At 39.5% G+C, this 23,334-nt stretch overlaps 1 protein-coding gene and 1 pseudogene across 2 annotated transcripts in view; both read right to left on the bottom strand.

Annotated features, from left to right (window-relative positions):
* Nucleotides 1–23,334, bottom strand: part of THADA (THADA armadillo repeat containing) — a 191,766-nt gene that overhangs the window by 129,239 nt on the left and 39,193 nt on the right. For both annotated transcript variants that reach the window (XR_013540295.1, XM_072989544.2), the window contains exons 20-22: nt 20,593–20,739; nt 15,109–15,263; nt 10,672–10,781 (exon numbers count right to left, since the gene is read on the bottom strand). Coding sequence is in view for 1 of the 2 variants with exons in the window: in XM_072989544.2 (XP_072845645.2) it covers nt 10,672–10,781; nt 15,109–15,263; nt 20,593–20,739 (412 nt within the window). In the remaining variant the exon portion in view is untranslated. The remainder of the gene's footprint in view (nt 1–10,671; nt 10,782–15,108; nt 15,264–20,592; nt 20,740–23,334) is intronic.
* Nucleotides 2,805–2,959, bottom strand: LOC140703485 (U1 spliceosomal RNA; annotated as a pseudogene).

Genomic DNA, 23,334 nt, shown 5'->3' with positions numbered 1-23,334 from the left:
TCTATTTAATTCTGTAAATTGTAAATTACATTCTTGCCACATAATCCTTTGGGATGTTGCTGTAAGGGTACTTCTGTCACTTAAGAAGCTAAATTAAAACCAAGATTAATTATCCCACAGTTCCTACAAGAACTTTCTTGCAATAAGTTCAAAATAAAGAAAAACTCTGCTACAGAAACACATACTTTAGCTTGTCATCAAGGGTTCACTTTCATTAGCTTCAGACCACCAAGTACAATTTAGTTCGTAGCCATGTCTTTGCCTTCAGAAATTGTTTCCATGGAAAATGTGTGGAAATAATTAAAACTCAAGATGAGGGGGGTATCTTTCAACCAGCAGAACGGATAATGTTCCCAAAAGTACCCCTTGTATATAGAGCAAATTTGCTCCAATAGAGAAGGAGAACTCTCTGCATGAGGAACAGATCTGAGGAAGGAAGTGTGCAGGGGAGTGGAGGAAAATTTCTGTTCTATGAATAGACATCTGCTTGCAGAATACAGGCTTCCCCCCCCCCCAGCTTTATGAACACCATGAAGGCAAATATAATGGTCAGTATTCCCTTGCCGAGCTCTGCCTGTCCAGTGGGAATAATGTTATCAGCAGTGACAGATTGCTCTTTTTTCTGTTTTGGGTTATACACAACTTTGGTTTTTTTTAATTAATTAAAAAACGAGCTCATTAAGTAGCGGCCGTCTACCACTGCCAAAGACATCAGACATGGAAGGAGCTGCCCCAGAAAATGTGAATACATTTGGGCATCCCCTGGGCAACAACAGAACCCTCTCAGCTGATCTATCCATTCTGGAAGCACTGCCGGACGATTGGCCGCCCACAAGCAGCCATCAATAACAGAAGAGCCCTTCTCAGGGCCAAAGTTAACTACAATCTCTATTAACAGAGAGGGCTTGTCAACACCTAGAGAAGAGCTACTGCAGCAGTTCTGCCAGACACATGAGTGTGATAAATTTTGTATCCAAGAAGCACAGAGAGACAGCTTTCAGAGACACCCCAGAATATCTGGCATGAGACTTGCAGCTGATAAACTCACAAGACAATATGGAAGCAGTGTATTACTCAATCTGATTTGCAAATATAATCTACCACGGTTAGAAAATTTATTTATTGATTGATTTGATTTGTATCCCGCCCATCTGGTCTGGTCGACCACTCTGGGCGGCTACAAAATAGGATGCTAGAGAGATAGATCACATTGGAGCTCAGCAATCACACAGCTTATGTTGTTTATATACCACCTGATGCAACCTTTTCCTTTAAAACCTTTGACAATTTCCATTTTAAAATTTATTTATTTATTTAACGTATGCGCCACCCACACTACCCAAAGGTCTCTGGGCGGCTTACAACAATTAAAATACAGTAAAAAAGATTAAACAATTAAAATAAAAAGCTAGCACCTCATTTCTAAACAGAGAATAAGCAACAGGGAATCCAGAGTTAAAATTCATTACTATCACTTGTATTAGCCAGCTGTCAAAAATGTACTTTTACCGTAAAGTATTTTCCCTCCACAGTTATACAATCTGGCACTAGCTATAAAAACTTAGCGCACAGCAAATGGCCTTAAAAATAAATATTTCTGTCAAAAATTACAGGAACAGCCTCAAGCAAAGCACTTCTGGTGGACAGCAAAACCTCAGTTCTGCTTTGATACCAGGTGTTGTTCAAACATGGTCCAGCCAATTGGTTAAACTAAAGTATTTAACTATTTCATATGTTTTCCAAATGTAGTTAACTTTAGAGAAGCATGCATTAGCATGTAATACAAACACATTAACACACCTGAGGGAAGCCAAAACTGTTTTATAATAGGTTTAACAAGATATATCACATTATCTCTATAATATTCACTGTTAACTAAAAAAAACTGATATACACTCATTCACCAACCTGAGACTTCAAGCACTAATAAGCTGCAATATGTACAAATACTCTGCTTTTGTGTCCCATCCTTGTGAATCCCACTTCTCACTTTGATCATATGGTGAGGCAGAAAGTCCCTATAAATAGTTTCCTATTCTGATGGAATTGATTTCCAAGTTCAAAAGAACCCAGGATTTTAAAGCATCTTTACACTTTTACTTGAGTCCATCTTGTTCTGAATCTGCTGACCAGTTTTCTAGTCTGGACAAACATGGCTGACTGGAAACTTCACTACGAGGTTTAGCTGAAGTGCAACTGCAAGAAGGGAGAGAAGTGACAGATAGAAGACTTGTTTGTATCTTGGTTAATCAAACTGAGATATGATTTTTGAAATGCTGTCTGCGGGGCTGCACTTGAGGAAGCTGCAGCAATGGCAAAGATCTCCGACTGTTGCTTTAACTGAAATTTTCAACAACTCCTTTCAACTTAGATCAAGCTATCGTAACTGAATGGAACATTTGCCGAAGACTATGTCACATGTAACTGTGGTTCTTCAAGTGGTCATCTATGAATTTGCACATGTGGGTGTTTCTGCATCTGCACAAAACTACCGTATTTTTCGCTCCATAAGATGCACTTCCCCCCCCAAATAGTGGGGGAGAAAGTATGTGTGTCTTAGGGAGCAAATACAGTAAAAAAGGGTTCAACCACCATCACCCAGAAGCCTCCCACTGCCATGCTGGGAGGCCTCTGAACTGGTACCAGAGACTGCTTGCTATTTGGACCTCACCATTCTGCACTGCTGGCTTTCCAGGATCTGCTTCCAGGAGCCCACCTGGAAAACCAGCAAGGCCAATAGGCCTATGGCAGCAGGCAGTGAAAACAACCAAGGACCAAAGGGGAAAGAGTGATTCTAGAAAGACCAGGGGAAACCACAAACACAGTCCCCCACTTAGGCAGCTGATTTTCCCACATTTGGGGAAATCACAGGGGTCAGCACATCCAAAGTGCAATAGATGAACCTCACCCTGGGAAAACCACTTTGATGATCATGGTATCTCCCCTGTCAGGTATGAGTTGGAATGGCCCCTGAAGCTCCTGCCCCTTTCTGTGCCCTGTCCCCCAAAGGCATGGTGATCCCCCCGGCTGCACCTCCTGATCAGAACACGGCTGCACAGCCCCAGTCCTGAAAGAGGCCAAGAGAGCTACTCAGTGTTTTGGGGTGCCCCACAGGACCCCCATCAGGGACTGGATGTTCCTCTCACAATCCTCCAGTGCACAGATATTAGCATACCTAATATGCGGGGAAGGCAGGGAAAGCGGGGAAATTCAAACTTTGTTAGTGAAGAGGCTGCTTGTCTGCTTCCTTGCTAGTCCAAGCAGTTAGAGAGCTGGGAGAGAGACCTGGGACTGCCTGGTATTGTCCTTTTTAAAATGTAAAATTTAGTTTACAAGCTGTTTGTTTAGGGCTAGTGCTTGGGTGAAAAGGTGCTCCCTTTGAGTTGAAACCTGCTTGTGTAGAAACGTGCATACCAGTACTTGCTTTAAAAGCTGCCTGGGAAGCTGTTCAGACCAGCGCCGATCAGCTGTTAGGTGGGGAGAGGGGAGGGGAAAGGAGCAGGAGCTGAGAAGAGCACAAAATGGCTGCCGGCTGCCTTTTAGCTGTTTGGGGCTCTTTTTTGGCTGTTCTCGGGTCTATCAAGGCACTGTGAAGAGCCAGACTCAGTCTACAGTACCTGGTAAGTGACTTTCTTTTAAGTTTTTTAAAGTTTCTGACCTTCCCCTCCCCCCGTAAAAATGCATTAGTTAATTTTCAATGCATTTCTATGGGAAATTTGGATTCAACTTGCAAACTTTTCAACTAGTTCTGGGCATCTAATAGAGAATGTATTTCCAAAGGGTGTTGCAGCAAGGAAACTAACTGTGCCTCGTGACTTCTAACTGGATTACAGTACCTTCTTCCTGATTTCAGCTACTATACAGTGGGGTCTCGACTTACGAACGGCTCAACATACGAACGTTTCGACTTACGAACTGCTCTCATAGGAATATATGGACTCGACTTACGAACTTAGATTCGAGTTACAAACTCTTTTTTCCCTTTTTTTAAAAGCTAAGTCATCTTAGGTTAAAAGGAAAAAAGAAAAAATATCCCCCTCTAGTGGCAGAAGGCGGAATAGCAGCTTCCCATTAGGGAAGAAAAGACGAAAAGAGCAGATACGGATTAAATGGTTTTCAATGCATTCCTATGGGAAATGCAGATTCGACTTAAGAACTTTTCGACCTGAGAACTGCCTTCCAATACGGATTAAGTTCATAAGTCGAGACCCCACTGTAGTTTGTATTGGTTTTTCTTTTTTCTTTTTTTTCTTTTTTCTTTTTGGCTCGTCAAGAACATTGTTCATGGCTTTGTGTGGCCTAACCTGTTGTGCCTTGTTTACAGGTGCTATAAACGTTCCATTATGTCAGAAAATGGAGATTTGGTCTTATGCTGACCATGTGCTACTGCTGGTGAATGGGATCAGGTTAAGCTTTGTGTTGCTGTTCTTTTGCATAACCTAAAGTAAATAAGGAAAACCAGCTGTTAAATAGTTTAATTTCACTATTTATCCTCCACACAACTAAAAGGGACCTCTCAATGCAGTGCCAAATCAGACTAACCATTTCTAACTTTATATAGGCTTGAGCTGTAGCTGGGCAGAGTTGCACAACAATCTCATCTGTTATTGAGACATTTCTATAAGCATGCGGAGGAGGTGGATGAAAGGAAATGTAAAATATAGGTAGCATGGTATAGGTCTTATCACTGCCTGATAATGGTCTATATGTACTTGAATTAAATTTATGGTACAAATTTATGGTACATAAACTAGAGTACACAAAGCTTTAAGTCTCTCCATTTGTTGATGACAGTGGTAATGGTTCTTAATGCCTCTGTTGACTGCTGTTCACTTTACATGGTTCAAATGTTATTCAGTTATAGTTTATTAAATATTTTATTACACTATTTGGTTCAGAATATATTTTACCTGTTTTCCTCCTCCAAAAATTATGTGCGTTTTAAGGTCAGGTGCGTCTTATGGAGCAAAAAATACGGTAATCAGAACAACATCTGCCAAGTGTCTGCCAAGCATTCTTTCTGCCACTGCTTGACCTTTCCACCATAGGCAATCTTGAAACTGAGATGCCAGGATTGCACTCAATTGGTAAGGTGGAAACATGTTTGGTAAACATCTATGTCAAACTCTGAACTGAATGTTATGATGGGGATATGAAATGTTCTGATGTGGATATTCACTGATGTGGATATGAAATAGCCATGCCAGGAATCTGGGAACCAGGCTTCTGTATGGAGGCACTGAGGGAAACATGGGATACCTTGGAGAAAGCCAAGTTTCTTCTCTCGTTGCACCTGCAGGTATTCTTGGGGGGTGGGGGAAAGTGCCATTGAAGCCCATGGTAATAAAGGAGCATTAGAAGTACACAGAAGTACAGCAGTAGGCACATGGGATCCAGTTATGTTTCAGGTTTATGGTGAAAAGTCTTTTGGAGGATTCACTGATGTGGTGAGGTATTTTCTCGAACTGTAGAACTCAGTTCTGAAGATGAGTGTGATGAGTATCTTTGTCTCGCAGGAGAGATCCCTGCTTCCAAACATGGACTCTCTTGGAGCAGGGAGTCTTCTCAAAGTGTGCTGAGTTAGTTGATTCCAGTTCGGAAACTGACTCAATACTGGAGATGAAACCTTGATGACTACAAATGAATTGAAGATAAATGTATCTTAAAAGGCTCCAAAAATGCAGCTGAAGTTTCCTCAGTGGGATTTGAGGGATAACTGGACATGCATGGGTAGCAATCCTAACCATCTTTCTATTTTGGGATCTAGAATATTCCAATGAGTTTCATGCAGGCACAGAAACACTCAAATGTGTGATCCACAGAGACCACAACGAAATTAAACTTTTCTCTTAGCAGAATCAGGAGGGTGACAATCCCTGTCCTCAGTCCCACGTGGCCAACAAAACTGGTCCAATAGACTTGAAAATGCTGTAGAGCTATTTTTTAATGTAGAAGATAGTTATGGGAGAAGATGGAAAGTTCTGTTGTGCTGGCAGCAGTCAGATGTAGAGTGGCCAGAGGTGCACGAAGACAAGAGGAGCTACTTTCACAATTGGCAGGAAGAGTGGGATGCTGCCAGTACGGCGACCCATGAGTGGACGGGCTGGTTTCAGGGGCTAGACCCACATTAGTTGTAGCTGAGACAGGGATACTCATATTCATAAATGTACACAAACATCCCCATCTCTAGTCAGATGCCAGCATGACACTGGATGAAAATTAAATTTAACCCAAGTCCATTTACAAAAAAATTGAAAATTCCAATTCAAAGACACATTATCATCCACATTTAGCATTACTCCATTATGACTTCTTACAATGCCAACTTTGCCTAGCTATTCCTACAAAATATATGAGCTTATTGAAAACCCACTGTTTTGACAAGAACAGTTTCCCAATATTCAATGCAGAAAGCAAATTATAATCATAATATTGTTATTATTCTATATAGACAGCATTCTAGAAGCTGCCTGTGTAACTGTTCTCATACAGCATGGAAGACTTATGGATCTCACCTTAAGCAGTGCTACAAGCCCATCCTGCCAGACTTGCATTTAAAAACATGGATTATAACGAATACAGAATCTCTTCTGTATTTCTGGATAAATTAGTTATGTAGGAATATAATTTTCTCAAGTAATGTCTTATTGAGAATTTTACTTTCTATCTTGCAGTTTAGCGTTGCACTTTGTATCTTCAGAGTGCGAGCTATATTTTGCTAAACACTGCATAAATTGCAATTTGAATTCTCAAAGGAAGTACAAAAAATGAAAATACATGTACACCACCATACACAGAGCTGAAAAGAAAAGTTGCTACACTCATCTTTGAGCAAACGTTGACTTCCCCCCTAGTGGGACTAGGAGAAAAAGAAAAATATACTAAAATGAAATCTGACAAATCCCTAACACCACAACACTGCACAGCTTTGATGTTGCCAGAAGTAATACAATCTTAACCAGTCACCCACTAACTCCCACATTTTTGTGCAAGCAAACTTCAGTTGTTCTCAAGCAATAAAAACATTAAGAACTATTGACTTTGAAAAAGGAGGCGGCTACTCCCTTTAACTTGGCAACAGCACAATCCTCAGGGCTGGCTGAAGATATATTTCCATAAGAAAAAAGTTGCCCTAAAATCAAGAAGGGAAAATGGAACTTTTCAAAAACAATAGCAGTCACTACCTCAGGCATGTCTTCGCCTCAGTTAAGAGTCATGACACATATCAGATGGAATGAGTTATTAATTTTATCATACTAAATCTGCAAAACCTCTAATGAAAACATTGTACAGCTAGCCAATGCGTATGTTACTCTGGTTCAAATTCAGCAAACTGTTTTTGTGGTTTCTCTGATTTACTTTTCCTCCTGCCAGTTAAAACAATCTCCTACACAGTCATAATAGCTACTCTGATCATTTTCAATGAATACAATAAAAGCCCCACACAACCTTCACCCTTCCTCACCACCCAAACATAAATACTGTGCTAAAAATAAGTTAGCACTCGTCCTTCAACTTAAATTTTGTTCTAGAGAGATTTGTAGTAAACCTTTAACCAAATCAAAATAGCATCTTATCTGTGGATACATCAACACATGCATAGTGCCTAGATGAAGGGAAGTAGTAATACCACTTTACTCTGCTTTAGTCAGACACCCCCCCTTGGAATACAGTGCCTAATTTAGCACAGTCATATACTTTACGGAGGACATTGAAAAGCTGATATATGTGCAGAGGAGGGTGGAAAAGACAGAAGAGGTTCCAGAAAGCAATTGAGGAAGTTGGGTGCATTTAGCGTCCAGAAGAGAAGACTGAAAGGTGACACAATAGTGAACTGTAAATATTTGATGGGCCGGAAGATGGAGCAACCACATGGCAGCTTTTTAGAATGGAGGAAAGGGAGACAAAAGAAAATCACTAATTTCTTTTCTCCCAAAAATGAGGGCATTAAACACACAAATTAAACTTTCGACCGGTCAATTGAGAATAGGTGTACAATAATAGAATCAAACAAGGAAAATCCTGGTCCTAACCTGGCAACGGAACTAGCAGCTGTAGAAAATGCTTTGGACACCAGTGGGGTGGAGAAGAAAGGAAGGAAGGAGGCAGATGACTTTACAGTGGTGCCCCACTTGACGATTACCTCGTTAGACAAGGAAATCACTTTACGATGAAGTTTTTACGATCACTTTTGCAATCGCAAAACGATGTTTCAAAGGGCGATTTTCGTTTGACAATGATCGGTTCCCTGCTTCAGGAACCGATTCTTCGCTAAACGATGATTTTAAAACAGCTGATCGGAGGCTCTCAAAATGGCTACCCGCTGTTCAAAATGGCTCCCCGCTGTTTTCAGCACAGATTATTCCAAGACAGGCACCGGAAAATGGCCACCCTATGGAGGATCTTCACTGGACGCTGAGATATTTTGCACACTGGAACACATTGAACCGGTTTTCAATCCATTTCAATGGGCTTTTTCATTTCACTTAACGGGGATTTCGCTTAAAAGCGATTTGAACGGAACGGATTATCCTCATCAAGCGAGGCACCACTGTATATTAAAACACAGAGGAATTAACACATGGAGGCACCCAAATAGAAAAAGGACCCCCTGCCAAATATAATTAAGGCAAGTGATAATAAGTCTGATATCAGCACACTGTTCCACTGGGTAAAAGATATCCTAGATGATATGAAGTTAATTAAATCATTCCTCTCCGAATTTCATGAGCTACTAACTACATTAACCAACTTAATTCAATAAGCAATTTACCTAGAAACAATAACACACAAACTGACCAAGGCACTGCACCCCCACTTCCACTGGATGATTTGTCCAAAGGGGGGAAAAAACTCTAAAAAGAAGGCTAAAAACAGGGCACAGATAGGGAGTTCGCATGGGTGTACAAAAAAGACTAAAAATATTAAGCGCACAAGTAACACAAGAAAGTCATCTGACAAGATGGATTTCCATAATCTATTTAAACTGATTGAGAGGAAACCAAAGAAAGAAAGAAAATCTTCTAGATCCAAAAGAAACTCTGAAAAGTTAGATACTGGCCAGGCCCTAACAAATTTAAACCAAATAGCTATTACTCCCCCCCCCCCGAATACAGGACATTGAGGATAAAATAGATATAGTGGGAAATGATCTATGGACTGACATGATAAATAGCAAGCCTGAGAAGAATAATCAACTAAAACCCCAGTTGATGCAGCCTGAGAATTAGATGGAAGTTAAGATTAATGGCTAACACTCTAGCATTCTGTGGATACCCAAAACGGAAAGGGATACTTACCCAGAATGAACGCAAATGGAACTTGATCAGCACTCTAGAACCTATAATCCCTGAATTAACTTTCAGGTCCCAAATTCTAAATGTGGACTACGTATTCTACAATTATACCCAAGCATGTGCGATAGTAACATTCAAAGATAGCATAATAACCAATATGATTTATAGCAGAAAAAAGGAATTAGCTGAGAGGGGTATAACTGCTGTACAATATTTTAAAAACAAAGCACATCCCCTACCACTCTTGTGTGAGTACACTAGAGAAATGGAAAGAGAGACCCTAGCTTATGTCCAGGAGAAACATACAGAGGAAGACCTTATTCAAATGTTAGAAGATCACCCAACTGATTGGCAAAATGATTACAAAAATTTTATAAAAAAATACAAAACAAGGATGATAGACATGCAACAGAAAGGATCAGCCCAGGCCTTGCTTGGCCAGAAGAGGAAGTAGGGACTCACCTTACCTTATCCTTTAGTAAATTGCCAACTGATGTGTGGGCAACCTTAGTGAATCACCTGGACTCCCTGGTTGCTACTTTGAGGGATCTAGAACAACCCCCAAATTCCAGTGATGACCTAGCAAGCCATCAACTGCCCACACTAGGATGCCCAGTGGAGACACAGGTTAAGGACAGAATTAAAATCCCCTGGAGCCCATGGTAATAATAAATAAAATGGTTCCCGGTTCTAACTTGGCAGTGCTTGCAGACCATCCCAATCTCTGTTTGATAACCAAGGCACCCCTAGATAACTCCCAGAGTAACCCTCCTGACATTATTGAAATAAATTCAGTGGCGAGTTCAATGCCTGACTTAGAATCATCCATGGATGATCCTGCTTCAAATTGACTATTTGCAATTCAAAGCGAGCACCACCTCAATTTAGTCTGTGACATCAGAAGCAACCTCTTGGGATAAATCCAGAACATGGGATAGCAGCTACTAGTAACCAAGTATTTTGACTCAACTTGTGAACATTTAATAAAAAGAGAGGTGCTGAAGGCCTACGGATACTTTTGGATGGCATCATCACAGCTTGGCTTCAACAATAAGTAGGTACCTGCAATATCACTCTATTCTGTTTCCCCATAGGGACCTGACTCTGTATAAACAGAATGTTGGAATGAACAGTCTGATTCAGTATGGCTCTTCTCAAGAGCTTGTTCACTTGAAGTCAACAAGAGAAAGGAATTGGGGGCAGTGGGGGGAGAGATGATCTTACTTAAAGAAAATATTATACTGGAGTGAGGGGAGAGGCAGTTAAAACTCTGGAAGGTGCCCCAAACCTCTACAAAACAGAGAGATAATATCTACCTAATATCCAGGGACAATGTCAAGTGATAAAGAAATTAATACCTATTGGTGCAATTTACCTTGAAAGTACTTCAGTGAGCTTTACAAAGCCAGCATAAGCCAACTCAAATGCCCCTCTATGCCTTGACTTCAGAAGATGATGCTTGAAATAGTCCCCAATGCTTTTCACCTAAGAAAAAGGATTTAAAAAAAAGAAAACCACAAAATTTTATATCAACACTAACAATGTTTGTAGAATGTAAAGTACATCTAAAATAATAATAATTAGTACTAAAATAATTATCCTGAAGGAGAAAGAATAAAACGGTTGTTGTTATGTTCATCAAGCTATTTAAGTCTTTGGCAGTGCTGAAACATTGATTTTATCTGTTTTAGTTTGATATGATTTTTGTATTTGTAATAGCTTCAATATTTGGGTTTTAAACCGTTTGTCAAGTCCCTCTACAGGGAGACAGGCAGTTTAGAAAACAAACAAATAAAGGTAAGCAGATGTTGTTTGTGATATACATACATACGTATTTTCATACACTTGCAGTCTGAAGGGATGCAAGCGAAATAAAAAATCCCATTGAAATGGATTGAAAATCGTTCAATGCGTTCCAATGGGTGAAATACCTCACCGTCCAGCGAAGATCCTCCATAGGGCGGCCATTTTCCAGTGCCTGTCTTGTGAATAATCAGTCCTGAAAACAGCGGGGAGCCATTTTGAACAGCAGGTGGCCATTTTGAGAGCCGCAGATCAGCTGTTATAAATCATCGTTTAGTGAAAAATCGGTTCCCAAAGCAGGGAACCGTTCATCGTAAAGCGAATTTCCCTATCTAAACATCATTCTGCGATTGCAAAAGTGATCACAAAAGCATCAACGTCAAGTGATTTCCTCGTCAAGTGGGGTAATCGTTAAACGGGACATGACTGTATCCTTTCAGACTGCAGGTGGAGGATGAAAAAGTTGACTGCTTCTCCACACCAGAACAAAGTATCTACATATTCTCATATCAACTAGCACTCAAAAGAGACTGTTCTATATAACAGATTTTCCCACCATGCTAGTTTTCTGTCAATACGAAATGTATTATATAGAACATCCTTGTGGATCCATCTTTCTAAAATCTGAAGTGGTACAGCTGGAGTCTTTCTCATCTCTTTTAGCTTTTGTTTCCAGACTGTTGCTTTTACTCATTTTGTTTTTATTTCTTCAAACTCTTAGCCATCTTCAATTGGTTTGTTTTTAAAGGAGAAGTAGAATATAAGTACTGCAGTTATTTTTTAGCTAAAATAGTGTATTTTTAAATGTGGTTGTAACCCCCCCCTTGGAAGGGCAATAGATACATAAAATGAATAACCATAAAACAATAATTAAAGACATATTTACTCCTAATGCACAGATTTTAAGAGTTGTGGTGTTAGTGATATGGGAAATTATACTGAAACAGAATACTTTGCTAATACTCCAAGGACTTAAAGTGGACAGTGAACGTATTTATATAAATCCCATTGAGATCTGTGGGGCTCTGCTCCCAAGCTTGTTCATGTAAGAACAAGACAACCACATGTGTAAACATTTTCCTTGCCATACCCTGGCACAGCTTGCTTGCATAAGTAGCAAAACGGATTATTTTTTTTTAAAAAAAAATGTCTGAGGAGTAAGCAGAGAATTCAGTCCATGCCTCTTTCCAGTGTGACAAGTAACACACTGAAGGAAGGCATCATTCTGTTTCTATAATACATGGAGGTACTATACAAGCAAAGCTGCACGTAAACAGAGCTTATCTCATGATAACATATTTATCTTATTTATTTAATTAATTTATATGCCGCCCACACTACCAAAAGGTCTCTGGGTGGCTTACAACATTTAAAATACAATAAAAAGTCAAAAATTAAAATGCAATTAAAATATAAACTCTAAAAATTGCAATCGGACCCACAGCTGATATTATTTCAATTAACAGGAAGGTTTTGACCTGGCGCCAAAATGTCATCAGCGTCGGCGCCAGATGAATCTCAGTCGGGAGGGCATTTCATAGTCTGGGGGCAACTGCCGAAAAGGCCCTTTGTCTACAAGCTGTCCCTCTTACCTCCTTGAGGGACGGTTGTTTCAAAAGGGCCCTTTGACTAGATCTTAACTGCCGGGTAGGTTCATATGAAAGGAGGCGGTCCTTCAGGTATCCAGGGCCCAAGCCATTTATGCAGACATAAACACCCTTGACTCTGTGTCACATTTATACTACTTCTGGGGCAATGTGTTCTGAAGACACTATCTGTCTATCCATCTATCTATCAAGCTATCTATCACCACACCTTTCTTCCAACAAAGTGACCCAACCTGGTGTACTAAAAACAAAAAGATAATTTTTCCAAGTTCTGACTTTCATTATACTAGGCAATACAATACAGGTACATAAATTATACAAGGCAATATAGTACACATTTATAGACAAAGGACATCTTTTCAAGCAGCCTACATGGACTTTTCTAGGCTGCTTGAATCCTTGAACTATGCTTCTTAAATTTCTTAAAAGTTCTTTATTAGACCCACTGATTCAGGTTTTGCAAAACCTGCCAAGTATATAAAACAGTTCAGCAACTGAGACAAGTAAACCCAGCTAAGAACCACTACAGTGGGGTCTTGTCTTAATCCGTATTGGAAGGCGGTTCTCAAGTCAAAAAGTCTGTAAGTCAAGTCTCCATTGACCTACAGTGCATTGAAAACCGATTAATCCCGTAACAGGCCATTTTTGTTCCATTTTGGTTTTTTTCTGGTCTGTAAATCAAATCTAAGTCTGCAAGTGAAACCTAAATTTTGCAGCCAGAGAAGTCTGTAACTCAAAAAGTCTGTAAGTCAAGCCGTCTGTAAGTCAAGGGTCCACTGTACTAGACAAATATCTGCACGCACAGCCACCTTGTGAACTTCAGAGCAGAGCACCATGGGTTCCAGTGGGATTCATATATGTGTAACTGGATAGGCACCACTGGCCAACAAATATGCAGTCAACAAAAAAGTAATTCTGAGAAATCTCTTATTTCTTTATTTCTAATTCTAGAATTTGTTTTCTGAAACAGTAGATTGGCAAGAACATGATAAACAAGGATACAATGGCTAAAAATTGGTCAATAAAAGAGCGCTAAATGAGAGATTTCTTTTAAAATTGTTGTTAACCAAACAGCTTACATTTATAGCTGTATTTTCATGAGAAGCTCACAGCACTGGCATCAAAAAGTGAATATAACTCTGCAAAACCAATTCCTGTTTGACTTGGAAGAGAACAGGGAACTTAACAGTGGAGGTATATTGCTGGTCAGTGTTTTGCACTTCCAGAGCTTTGAAAACTGCAAGCACAGCTGTCAGCCAGATGAAAACATCTTCTGGAGACAATGTGTAAATGAAAATATTAACCTTATTTCCATGGCTCTGCAACACAGGAGAGCAATAGCTGGCCATCAGTAAACTCTGAAAACTGTGTTCTCAGTGAAAAGGATACAATATTTCTACAGATGTAATTTTTTTAAAAAAAATCCTGAAGTTTCCCAATGTCTACCTTCCATTAAGGAGTGGAAGTAGGACTGAGAGAAAAAGGGGAAAAAGCACATTGTGTGTATTCGTCTCCCAGGGTGGAAACTGGATTGGTTGAAACCATATGGGAAAGGGAAAAGGTCATCAATTAAAAACAGAAATCTAATAAATTGAAAATATTTCCAAATGAAATACTTGTGGTAAGCTAATTTCATGTAAACACTGCAGTCCGTTCTCTTGAACAGTCCCAGATGGTACACTAGCTTTGGTGGACTTTAAAAAGGGAGGGCTTTAAAAAGAAAAAGGCAGCCCTGAATGTACATAATTCTGTCATCCACCCTGTGGGGAACCCGATATCCTCAATCAATCAATGTGCTTGCTGTCCAGAATTACAGACCATAAAAGCTGTGCTAAAATGGCCATTTCATCAGATCTCGCCTTGCCGTCTGCCAAACAAATAACAAATATGTGGAAGAGAAACCCAAGTCAGTATGTGAATTCTAAAAGCTTAATGGATCTTCCTACTAAATAGAAGGCTCCCCCAGAATATCAACTGTAGATTACATATAAAACTACTTTTTTAAAAAAGTTCGTCCAAGGGAATAATATCCTATCTAGTATCAGGGTAAATAGCGACTAAAAGGTACTTAGATGGTAAATTCACAAACAATTCAACAACACCTCTCAATATGTCATCCCTGAACATTTTGTCTCTTGAAATCATCTCTTGAATGCCAATTATAGAGAAGTGAACCAGTCAAAATATTCTCATTTTAAAGGAAGCATAGTTGTGAGCACCAACCTAAACATTTCTTCCTGTTGGCCTGTCAATGAAACAACTGCATTCTTTTGAAAACGACAAACACTGGGCAGCAAATAAAGTTGCAATAGAAAAAGGCCCACCGTCTTATTCTTCCAGTGCTTTAAATATTATTCCATACACAATGTCAAAGCTTTGAGTATAAAAAGAAAAAAAATTACCTGCTCTACAGTTATCAGTGCATCTGAACCAAGCAGTGTCTGCGACGGCAGAAGTTGGCACAACTTCCCGAGAAGTAATGATATCTCCTTCATGCTTCGCCAACAACATACTAAGACCATTTGCGCTGTTACATCACATGGCTGCTGCTTTTCCTCTAAAACAAGCAAACACAATATATAATATCATCCAATTAAGTCTTTAATAATCTATATAAAACATAGAATTTGATCTTCATTCCAAACTTACTCTTTTGAAAGTCCCTTTTCAAAAACAAACTGCGAGAGTAAACTCTTTAGCGTAGCAACGGAGAAACACTGTTAACCAGGAAGCAAATCGGATTAAATTTAATGTCAGGATGGTGTATTTTGCTAATTGATAAAGCACAGAAAGAGATTTACAAGATACCAGGTTCAATCTTTGTTTAATTAACATCTTGTTCAAATCTCATTAGAGACATACCCAATTGATATTATCAAAATGAACCTAGGTTAACACAGCTGTGTATGGTGAGCCGACAACTGGGTTTGAAAAAGCACAAACCCTCTGCTGTGAAACTGCAAGGTGAGTTTGTTAGGATTCTAGTCCCAGTGCTACAGGAAGATGTAAGAAGTAAATGAAGATGAAGAATGTAATAATTAGTGGCAATCAGTTGCTGCCAGTAACTTCATTCCTATTGCACTAGCAGAGCTCTGCAAGAAGATAGTGGCCAGAAATTATGAAACAGAAAGAGAAATTTAGGATGAACCTAGCTCCACCACCAGTGATAACAGTGACATCAACTATGCTAAAATCTAAATAATTATGCTGGATCTTAATTACAGGTTCATCTAAGTGAAGCCCAGTATGTACTCAGACTTCCAAGGATGCAATGATACATTCTGCTTGTTCTTACTTATCTAGAATATAGGGGGCCGGCTAATTATTATTTTCACTTCCCCTTCAATTCATTGCAGAAGCAGTCAATATACCTCTTGAACTCCTTTACTGGGACGTAAGAGTGTAGTGGTACAATCTTGAAGCTGTCATTGCAGGAATAAACCTGCAGAGGCTGGCGATGAGAATGGACCAGTGGATTGATTCCTGCTGACATTTTCAAAGAAACAGACCTCATGGAAGCCAAGAAATAAAATACCAAGCACACACCTTCTTAAGTCATCACAGTGAGAAACAGGGTGGGGTGGGGTGAGGTTCTGGCCTCAGTAGATCATCTTGCAGCATATGGAGGCAGGACGTCTCTTGGCTTCTGTTGGCAATTGATTAGAATCATCAGTTTGATCCCATGATTACATGGGCTCCCCACAATTGGTCTGGTGATCAGCACTGATAATCCATTTAGGACCATGTTTTTGTTGTCTCGTCGTTAAGTCATGTGCAACTCTTTGTGACTCCATGGACCAGAGCACGCCAGGCCCTCCTGTCTTCCACTGCCTCCCGGAGTTTGGTCTAATTCATGTTGGTAGCTTCAATGACACTGTCCATACATCGCTACTGTAAAAACCATAGCTTTGACTATTCAGACCTTTGTCGGCAATGTGATGTCTCTGCTTTTAAAGATGTTGTCTAGGTTTGTCATCGCTTTCCTCCCAAGAAGCATGCATCTTTTAAGTTCGGGGCTGCTGTCACCATCTGCAGTGATCATGGAGGCCAAGAAAGTAAAATCTGTCACTGCCTCCATATCTTCCCCTTCTATTTGCCAGAAGGTGATGGGACCAGTGGCCATGATCTTAGTTTTTTTGATGTTGAGCTTCAGACCATTTTTTGCACTCCACTCTTTCACCCTCATTAAGAGGTTCTTTAATTCATCCCCACTTTCTGCCATCAAAGTTGTATCATCTGCATATCTGAGGTGGTTGATTCAGTATTTCTTCCAGCAATCTTAATTCTGCTTGGGATTCATCCAGTCCAGCCTTTCGCATGATGTATTCTGCATATAAGTTAGGACCATGTATACATGACTAAATGCAGAATTTCTTTTTCTGCACCATTTTGCATAATCAAGAAATAAGAACGTGGAAAGAGAACCTTGCTTTCACAAGTGAATTATCCATAATACATTGTGGCAACAAGAAAATACAGGAAAGCGTTTCAGACAGGCCTGTTCCAAACTGACTCTGAATTAAACACACTACAGATTCAGATGGCCCTGAGAACATACTGCCTTTTTTCCTTATGGAAAGCAGGTCACTGCTAATGTATCTTTTTCTGGCAGATGTGGGGATCAGCCAATATGTCTCAGAATCTAAAATATTAGAGACAACCATATGAGGGTTGTGATTAAGGGATGTGAAAGTAAAATCAACTGAAATATTTTAAAACATTAAATGCCAGTAAAGCCGTTTCTTTTTAACACTGTATGTATAAGGATGAAACTATTGCATTAAAGAGGAAAGTACACTTAATATTCACTATTAATGTCAGACTTCTAGATATCTCAGATTCTCCAAATCTTAATAATTTTGAAATACAGGTTCTTATAAAGGACATCTGTAAGTATGTGAAATTCAACATCTCCATCTAATGGCATTTATGCAAATAGCAGTTAATTTTCTCTAGAACTAACTAAAATTGCTGGCAACCATGCCGCTTGGTTGATTAGGAAAAAAAAGTAATGCAGGTTAGGTGAGGACTCAAGACTTTCTATATGACATACACTCATGTTTTATGACAATATAGGGCACTTATTAGCATTGTGGAAGAATATCAATAACATTCAATGAAAATTACTAGTGTTAGAAAACAAATAATCTAATAGTTATTTAGGTATCCTTCAGTCTCGAAAGACTATGGTATCGTGCTCTGTATGGAGGTCTTGGAACAGTGTCTTGTGTGGCTGAGAAGGCCAATTCGAGAGTGACAATCCCTTCCACACTGAAGACAAATCCAATCTGTCCCCTGTCCAGCTCCCTGATTTTGCTGCTTTTGTGACTTCCTCTTTGCCTCGGCCTGCTACACAAGGGTCTCTTCAAAATTGGAGAGGCCATGATGCAACGCCTGCCTCCAGGCTGAACGCTCAAATGTCAGAGTTTCCCATCTGTTGAGGACCTCAACAGAATCTAATAGTATTGAGATGTAATATCACTACATTGGATAAATATTTTTACTTATTCAACTTACAAGTTTCTTGACAGCTGGGTATTGCACATTTGTTGTCGTTGTTGTCGTTGTTGTTGTTGTGGTTATGATGTGCCATCAAGTCAGAACCGACTTACAGTGATCCTAATAGGGTTTTTCAAGGTAAGAGGGGCTTTATCAGTTCCAAACCCCAATGAATTTCCATGGCAGAATCAGGAAAGTGAACGTATGTCTCCTGAGTTCTAGTCCATTACACCACACAGGGTCCCTACTGCACATTCCCAGAACACAAATTAATAAAACAATCAAGGTAAATACTAATTTAAAAATTAGTAATTGCTAAACACCAAATTATTAAATACTGGCTGAAAGTCATGACATCTTTTCCAGAGAGGTCCGGAAGGAAAGAACGAGGAACCAGGCCTTCTTGGCAGTGGCCCCTCGCCTCTGGAACAACTTGCCAGTGGAGATCCACCTGGCTCCCTCTCTGGGTGTCTTCAGGAGTAAACTTAAGACCTGGTTATTTGGGCAGGCTTTCCCTCCTGACGTATCTTAAATTCTATATTTTCGCCATCTTGGATTTATGTATATATTTATTGGTCTAACAATTTTTAAATTTGTAATGTTGCCCAGAGTAGACCTTTGGTCTAGATGGGCGGGTGGAAATCTAAATAAATAAATAGATAGATAAATAATTAGATAAATAAATAACTAAATCCTGCTGTTCCCAGCAGCTTCCCAATCATGAATGTGATTCCAGGAGATCCTTGCGACCTTCTGGGGAGAAACTGGAAATGTTTATTTCCGAGAAATCACTGTGGTTGATGCCATCAGTCATACATGGCAAAATCTACATCAACAGGATTTCAGCCACGAGTTAAATGACTTAAATGAATTTATCCTAATTCTGTAATATATACCATGGCAAAGAATTTTTAAAAGGAATGCTAAGAATTTTAGATTTTCATGCAAAAAACAGAGAGCACACCAATGGAGACTTTTAGTTTTAAAATATCCTTGGCTTTTACTAAAAATTCTGACCCTGTTAAGAGTGGTCCTGAGATACAGGCAATGACATATCTACTGAATCCATGTCCTCTTAAGCTGTTCAAGGACAGGGTGGCACCTCAAAAGAAAGGCTTACTGAATGCCCGCTTCCAATGTTCCTTTACTGAGAAAGAAAGAATCCACTCCAGAGCCTGTTTTTTTCAATTCCTGTTTCTAATTAGCTTACTACCATCAAAGTATTCTATATCTCTGGGGGACCATAGCCAGAGGCTTAAGGTAGATCAACACTGTGACAAATATACAGGTAATGGAACTCTGAAAGCCAAAGAATAGCAACTATCATAATGCAATAGCCAATAACCCAACTCCGGGCTTTTCTAAAAAACATGGGAGAACACCTTTTCTTAACTATTCCATTTCATTGCCACAAGCAGGCAAAGACGTTTTCCTTCAGGCAAGCTTTCCCTTGGTGACTGGCTGCCTTGAGTGGAATTTTTAAATGGATTGCTACGCATTACTGCTTTGAATGTGTTTTTAGTATTGCTTTTGTTTACCATTTCTCAGAATGGTATTTATTTGTTCCTTTTAAATATTTACTTGTTGTTTCTAGCTTTATTGTCATTTAATGAGGTAAGTCACCTTCATAAACTCATAGTTTAGCTTTAAATACTGACTTTTAATTAAGTAAGCCACCTTTATATATTGTTTTTAGCTTTATTGTCTTTTAATTATGTTAAGCTGCCTTGAGTCCTTTTTAAGGAGAAAGGCAGGGTAGAAATGTTTTAAATACTAAAATAAATAAATTGTTCAAAAATAATTTACTATTCCATACTATTCTTGACTTTAAAAACCCAATTTGGATAAATACATTTTATGTATTTATGAAATGTATTTCATAATATATGAAATATATGCATTATGTATTAAAGAGTTGCTTTACCAGCCTTTTTCCTGTCTTATTATTTTACAAAGATGAATAACCAAAATCCTAAGGCATCTAATTATAAAAGACTGAGTCCATTTTTAGAAATTTTGCAACTTTTGTAAGTGACTTGGGGGGAGGGAATAATATTTTAGAAGTTAAATAAACTGTAAGAAGCTTGCAGCATCTTATATATTTTTACTGCTTAGTGTGGTGTGCTCTGTTGGCTTCTACTGAGTTTACAAATTCTGTACTGTTGGATATTGTACTACCGATATTGTATTAGTTCTTAATACTCCACAGTGACAGGGCTACCAAACCCAAACTGTTTGCCTAAATGAGCTGACAGAATCCAAGCAGCAGCTGAGCCCCACAAAATGATCTCTGCCTTTTGCAGAGTGAAAAGGCATTCTGACTTGTGCGGATTTCTACTATGGAACCATTAAAACCACCCTCACCCACAGGCTTCACTCCAAATTACCTCTCATTTCAAGGTGGATGTTTTCACCTGTCCCAGCAGCACTCTCCAGCCTGCAAGGTTCTTTCAGTACTTTTGCTTCTGTGAAATAATCATTCGTATCGCATGGCTGTATCTCCAGTAGAATTGACTGCAAGTGTTCTGAAGTGTCTACAGAAAAACAAAAAGGTGGCTTAAAAAGGAGCACGGGGCAAACAAAAGTTGATTCATCAATAATCCCTCAGGAGAGGGCGTGAGCTTCATGGCCCAAGGGGCAAATTTCACTTTGAGGAGAAATTCAGGGCCACATTCCAGCAGAGGACAGAGGCAGGTATTACTCTTATCAATTTGGACATTTTTCCACTATGTAGACAAATCACAATTCAGTTCTACTCAGGGGACGCTCAATGGCAATAGTTACTCATCTTTAGAGCAGAGCTCAGCTCCATACAGTTACTTCTTGGCCTTTAAATACTGTCGTATTTTTTTTTCCAAACACTAACTGTAGATTAACACAAAAAACAACTTACAGACAGGAGAGGGATACACACACACACATATATGCACAGTGGTGCCTTGTATAACCAGCGTCCCGTTTAACGATGAATCCGCATAGCGATGTGGATTTTGCGATCGCAAAAGCGATCGCATTGCGATGTTTCCTATGCGATTTTTCCCCATAGGCCCCATTTCCCCACAGCTGACCAGCAGGCGCTTCCAAGCGACCGCGGTGGAGGCTTCCCCGGCCGGTGGTCGCTTCGAAGCCTTCGCCACCCAGCTGGGGGGAGAAGGCTACAGAGCGACCTCGCTGGAGGCTTCCCCGGAGGTCGTTCCGAAGCTTGCTCCGCCCAGTTGGGGGGGAAATGGCCGCCCGCAGTGTTTTCGCACCTCGCTTACCGAGGCAGCAAAACTGGCGGCCGGATGGGGGATTCTTCGCTTACCGCTGAGTTTTTCCACAATAGGAACGCATTAAACAGAGTTTAATGCGTTCCTATGGGTTCCCCCCCCACACACATAGTGAAGAATCCAGATAGCGACATTAATCCTGGAATTTTCCATTGGGTAAAGAAAGATCATAGGGAAGGGGATCTGGAACAGGGTACTGGGGTAAATGTGGGACGTGGTGGTGCTGCGGGTTAAGCCACAGATGCCTCTGTGCTGCAAGGTCAGAAGACCAGCAGTTGTAAGATCGAATCCATGTGATGGAGTGAGCTCTCGTCACTTGTCCCAGCTCCTGCCAACCTAGCAGTTTGAAAGCATGCCAATGCAAGTAGATAAATAGATACCACCATGGTGAGAAGGTAACAGCATTCCATGTCTAGTCGCGCTGGCCACGTGACTATGGACACTGTCTACGGACAAATGCTGGCTCTATAGAAATGGGAATGAGCACTGCCCCCTAGAGTTGAATACGACTGGACTAAATGTCATGGGGAACATTTACCTTTTACCTTACTGGGGCAAATTAAAAAATACAGAATGCGATAGAGAACAATGTAGATCATTATTCTTTTTATCGATATGTTTTCTTACTAAGCTTACTTCACACTTGCCATTTTTTTCTAAGCCTTTAAACTCTACAATTGTATCTTATATCTTCTTAAAATTTTAATACATTCATGTTCTCATCTTTCATCCAATTATACAGAGGTTCCCACTTTTTTCTGGCCTGAAAAATTTCTTTGTCCTTTAATACTTCAGCTAAAATATCCATCTCTGCTGCTTCAAAAAAAATTTCTATTAACTCCTGGATTGTTGGAATCTTCTCTTTTTTCCAATATTTGGCATATAAAATTCTTGCTGCTGTACTTACATTATCAAATATATTTTCTCTTTTTATTATTATCAAATCTAGTATCATATTCAACAAAAACAGTTCAGGTTCATATTGAATTATAGAGGATAACATTTTTTGCAAAAACTCATGGACTAGTTTCCAAAAACTCTTAACTTCCCTACAAGTCCACCACATATGATAGAGACTACCTTCTTTTAATTTGCATTTCCAACATTTGTTAGCGGTACCTTGCTATATTTTCGATAACTTTTCAGGTGTCATATACCATCTATACCAGGAGAGGGAAGCAATACTGACAGGCTGGAGTTTTCCATCCCTGCTTTAAAGCCTGTGATGTCCTTGATGCCAGTCGTACTCTTATCTCTTGCTTCATATCCTGATTCATTCTTTCCCATGAATGAATGAGTGTATGCTACTTTTCATTGTATTTTTGTGTTATAGTCACATCTGGATATATCTCTTGGTCAATGACCGTAATAAAGCTCATTCATTCATTCATTCATTCATTCATTCATTCATTCATTCATTCATTCATTCTTGTCCTTGACATTAGCAGAAAGTTTCTTGATCACTTAAATAAATCTATATATAACCAGTTGTGAACCTTTACACTCGCAATAAGTGTCACAAGATCTCTCTAATTTCTTGAAACCCAAAAGATGGAATCAATTTTCTGCAAAACCTGGACTTAATTTTTATAGTCTTCGCTTCTTTATTAGCATTCTCCAACAGGATCTGCTGGTGATGTTGGATTACAACTCTCTGTTCTTAGCAAAGATCACACTGGAGAAGGATAATGGGTCTCCCAACCTAGTATGTTTCTGGAGAACACCAAGCTGGGGTCTGCTACAGTTTTTGTTCGTTTGTTACATTTCTATGCCACCTTTCTACTGACAGTGGGACTCAACACAGCTCAAAAAGCACTAGAAGAACAAGAATGAAAAACAATCATATAAAATCTACTAAGC

This window comes from Pogona vitticeps, chromosome 1 (genome assembly GCF_051106095.1).
Source record: "Pogona vitticeps strain Pit_001003342236 chromosome 1, PviZW2.1, whole genome shotgun sequence".
Taxonomy (NCBI): Eukaryota; Metazoa; Chordata; class Lepidosauria; order Squamata; family Agamidae; genus Pogona; species Pogona vitticeps.
Note: the sequence above shows the minus strand (reverse complement) of the source record. Positions and strands in the feature narration are given on the sequence as shown.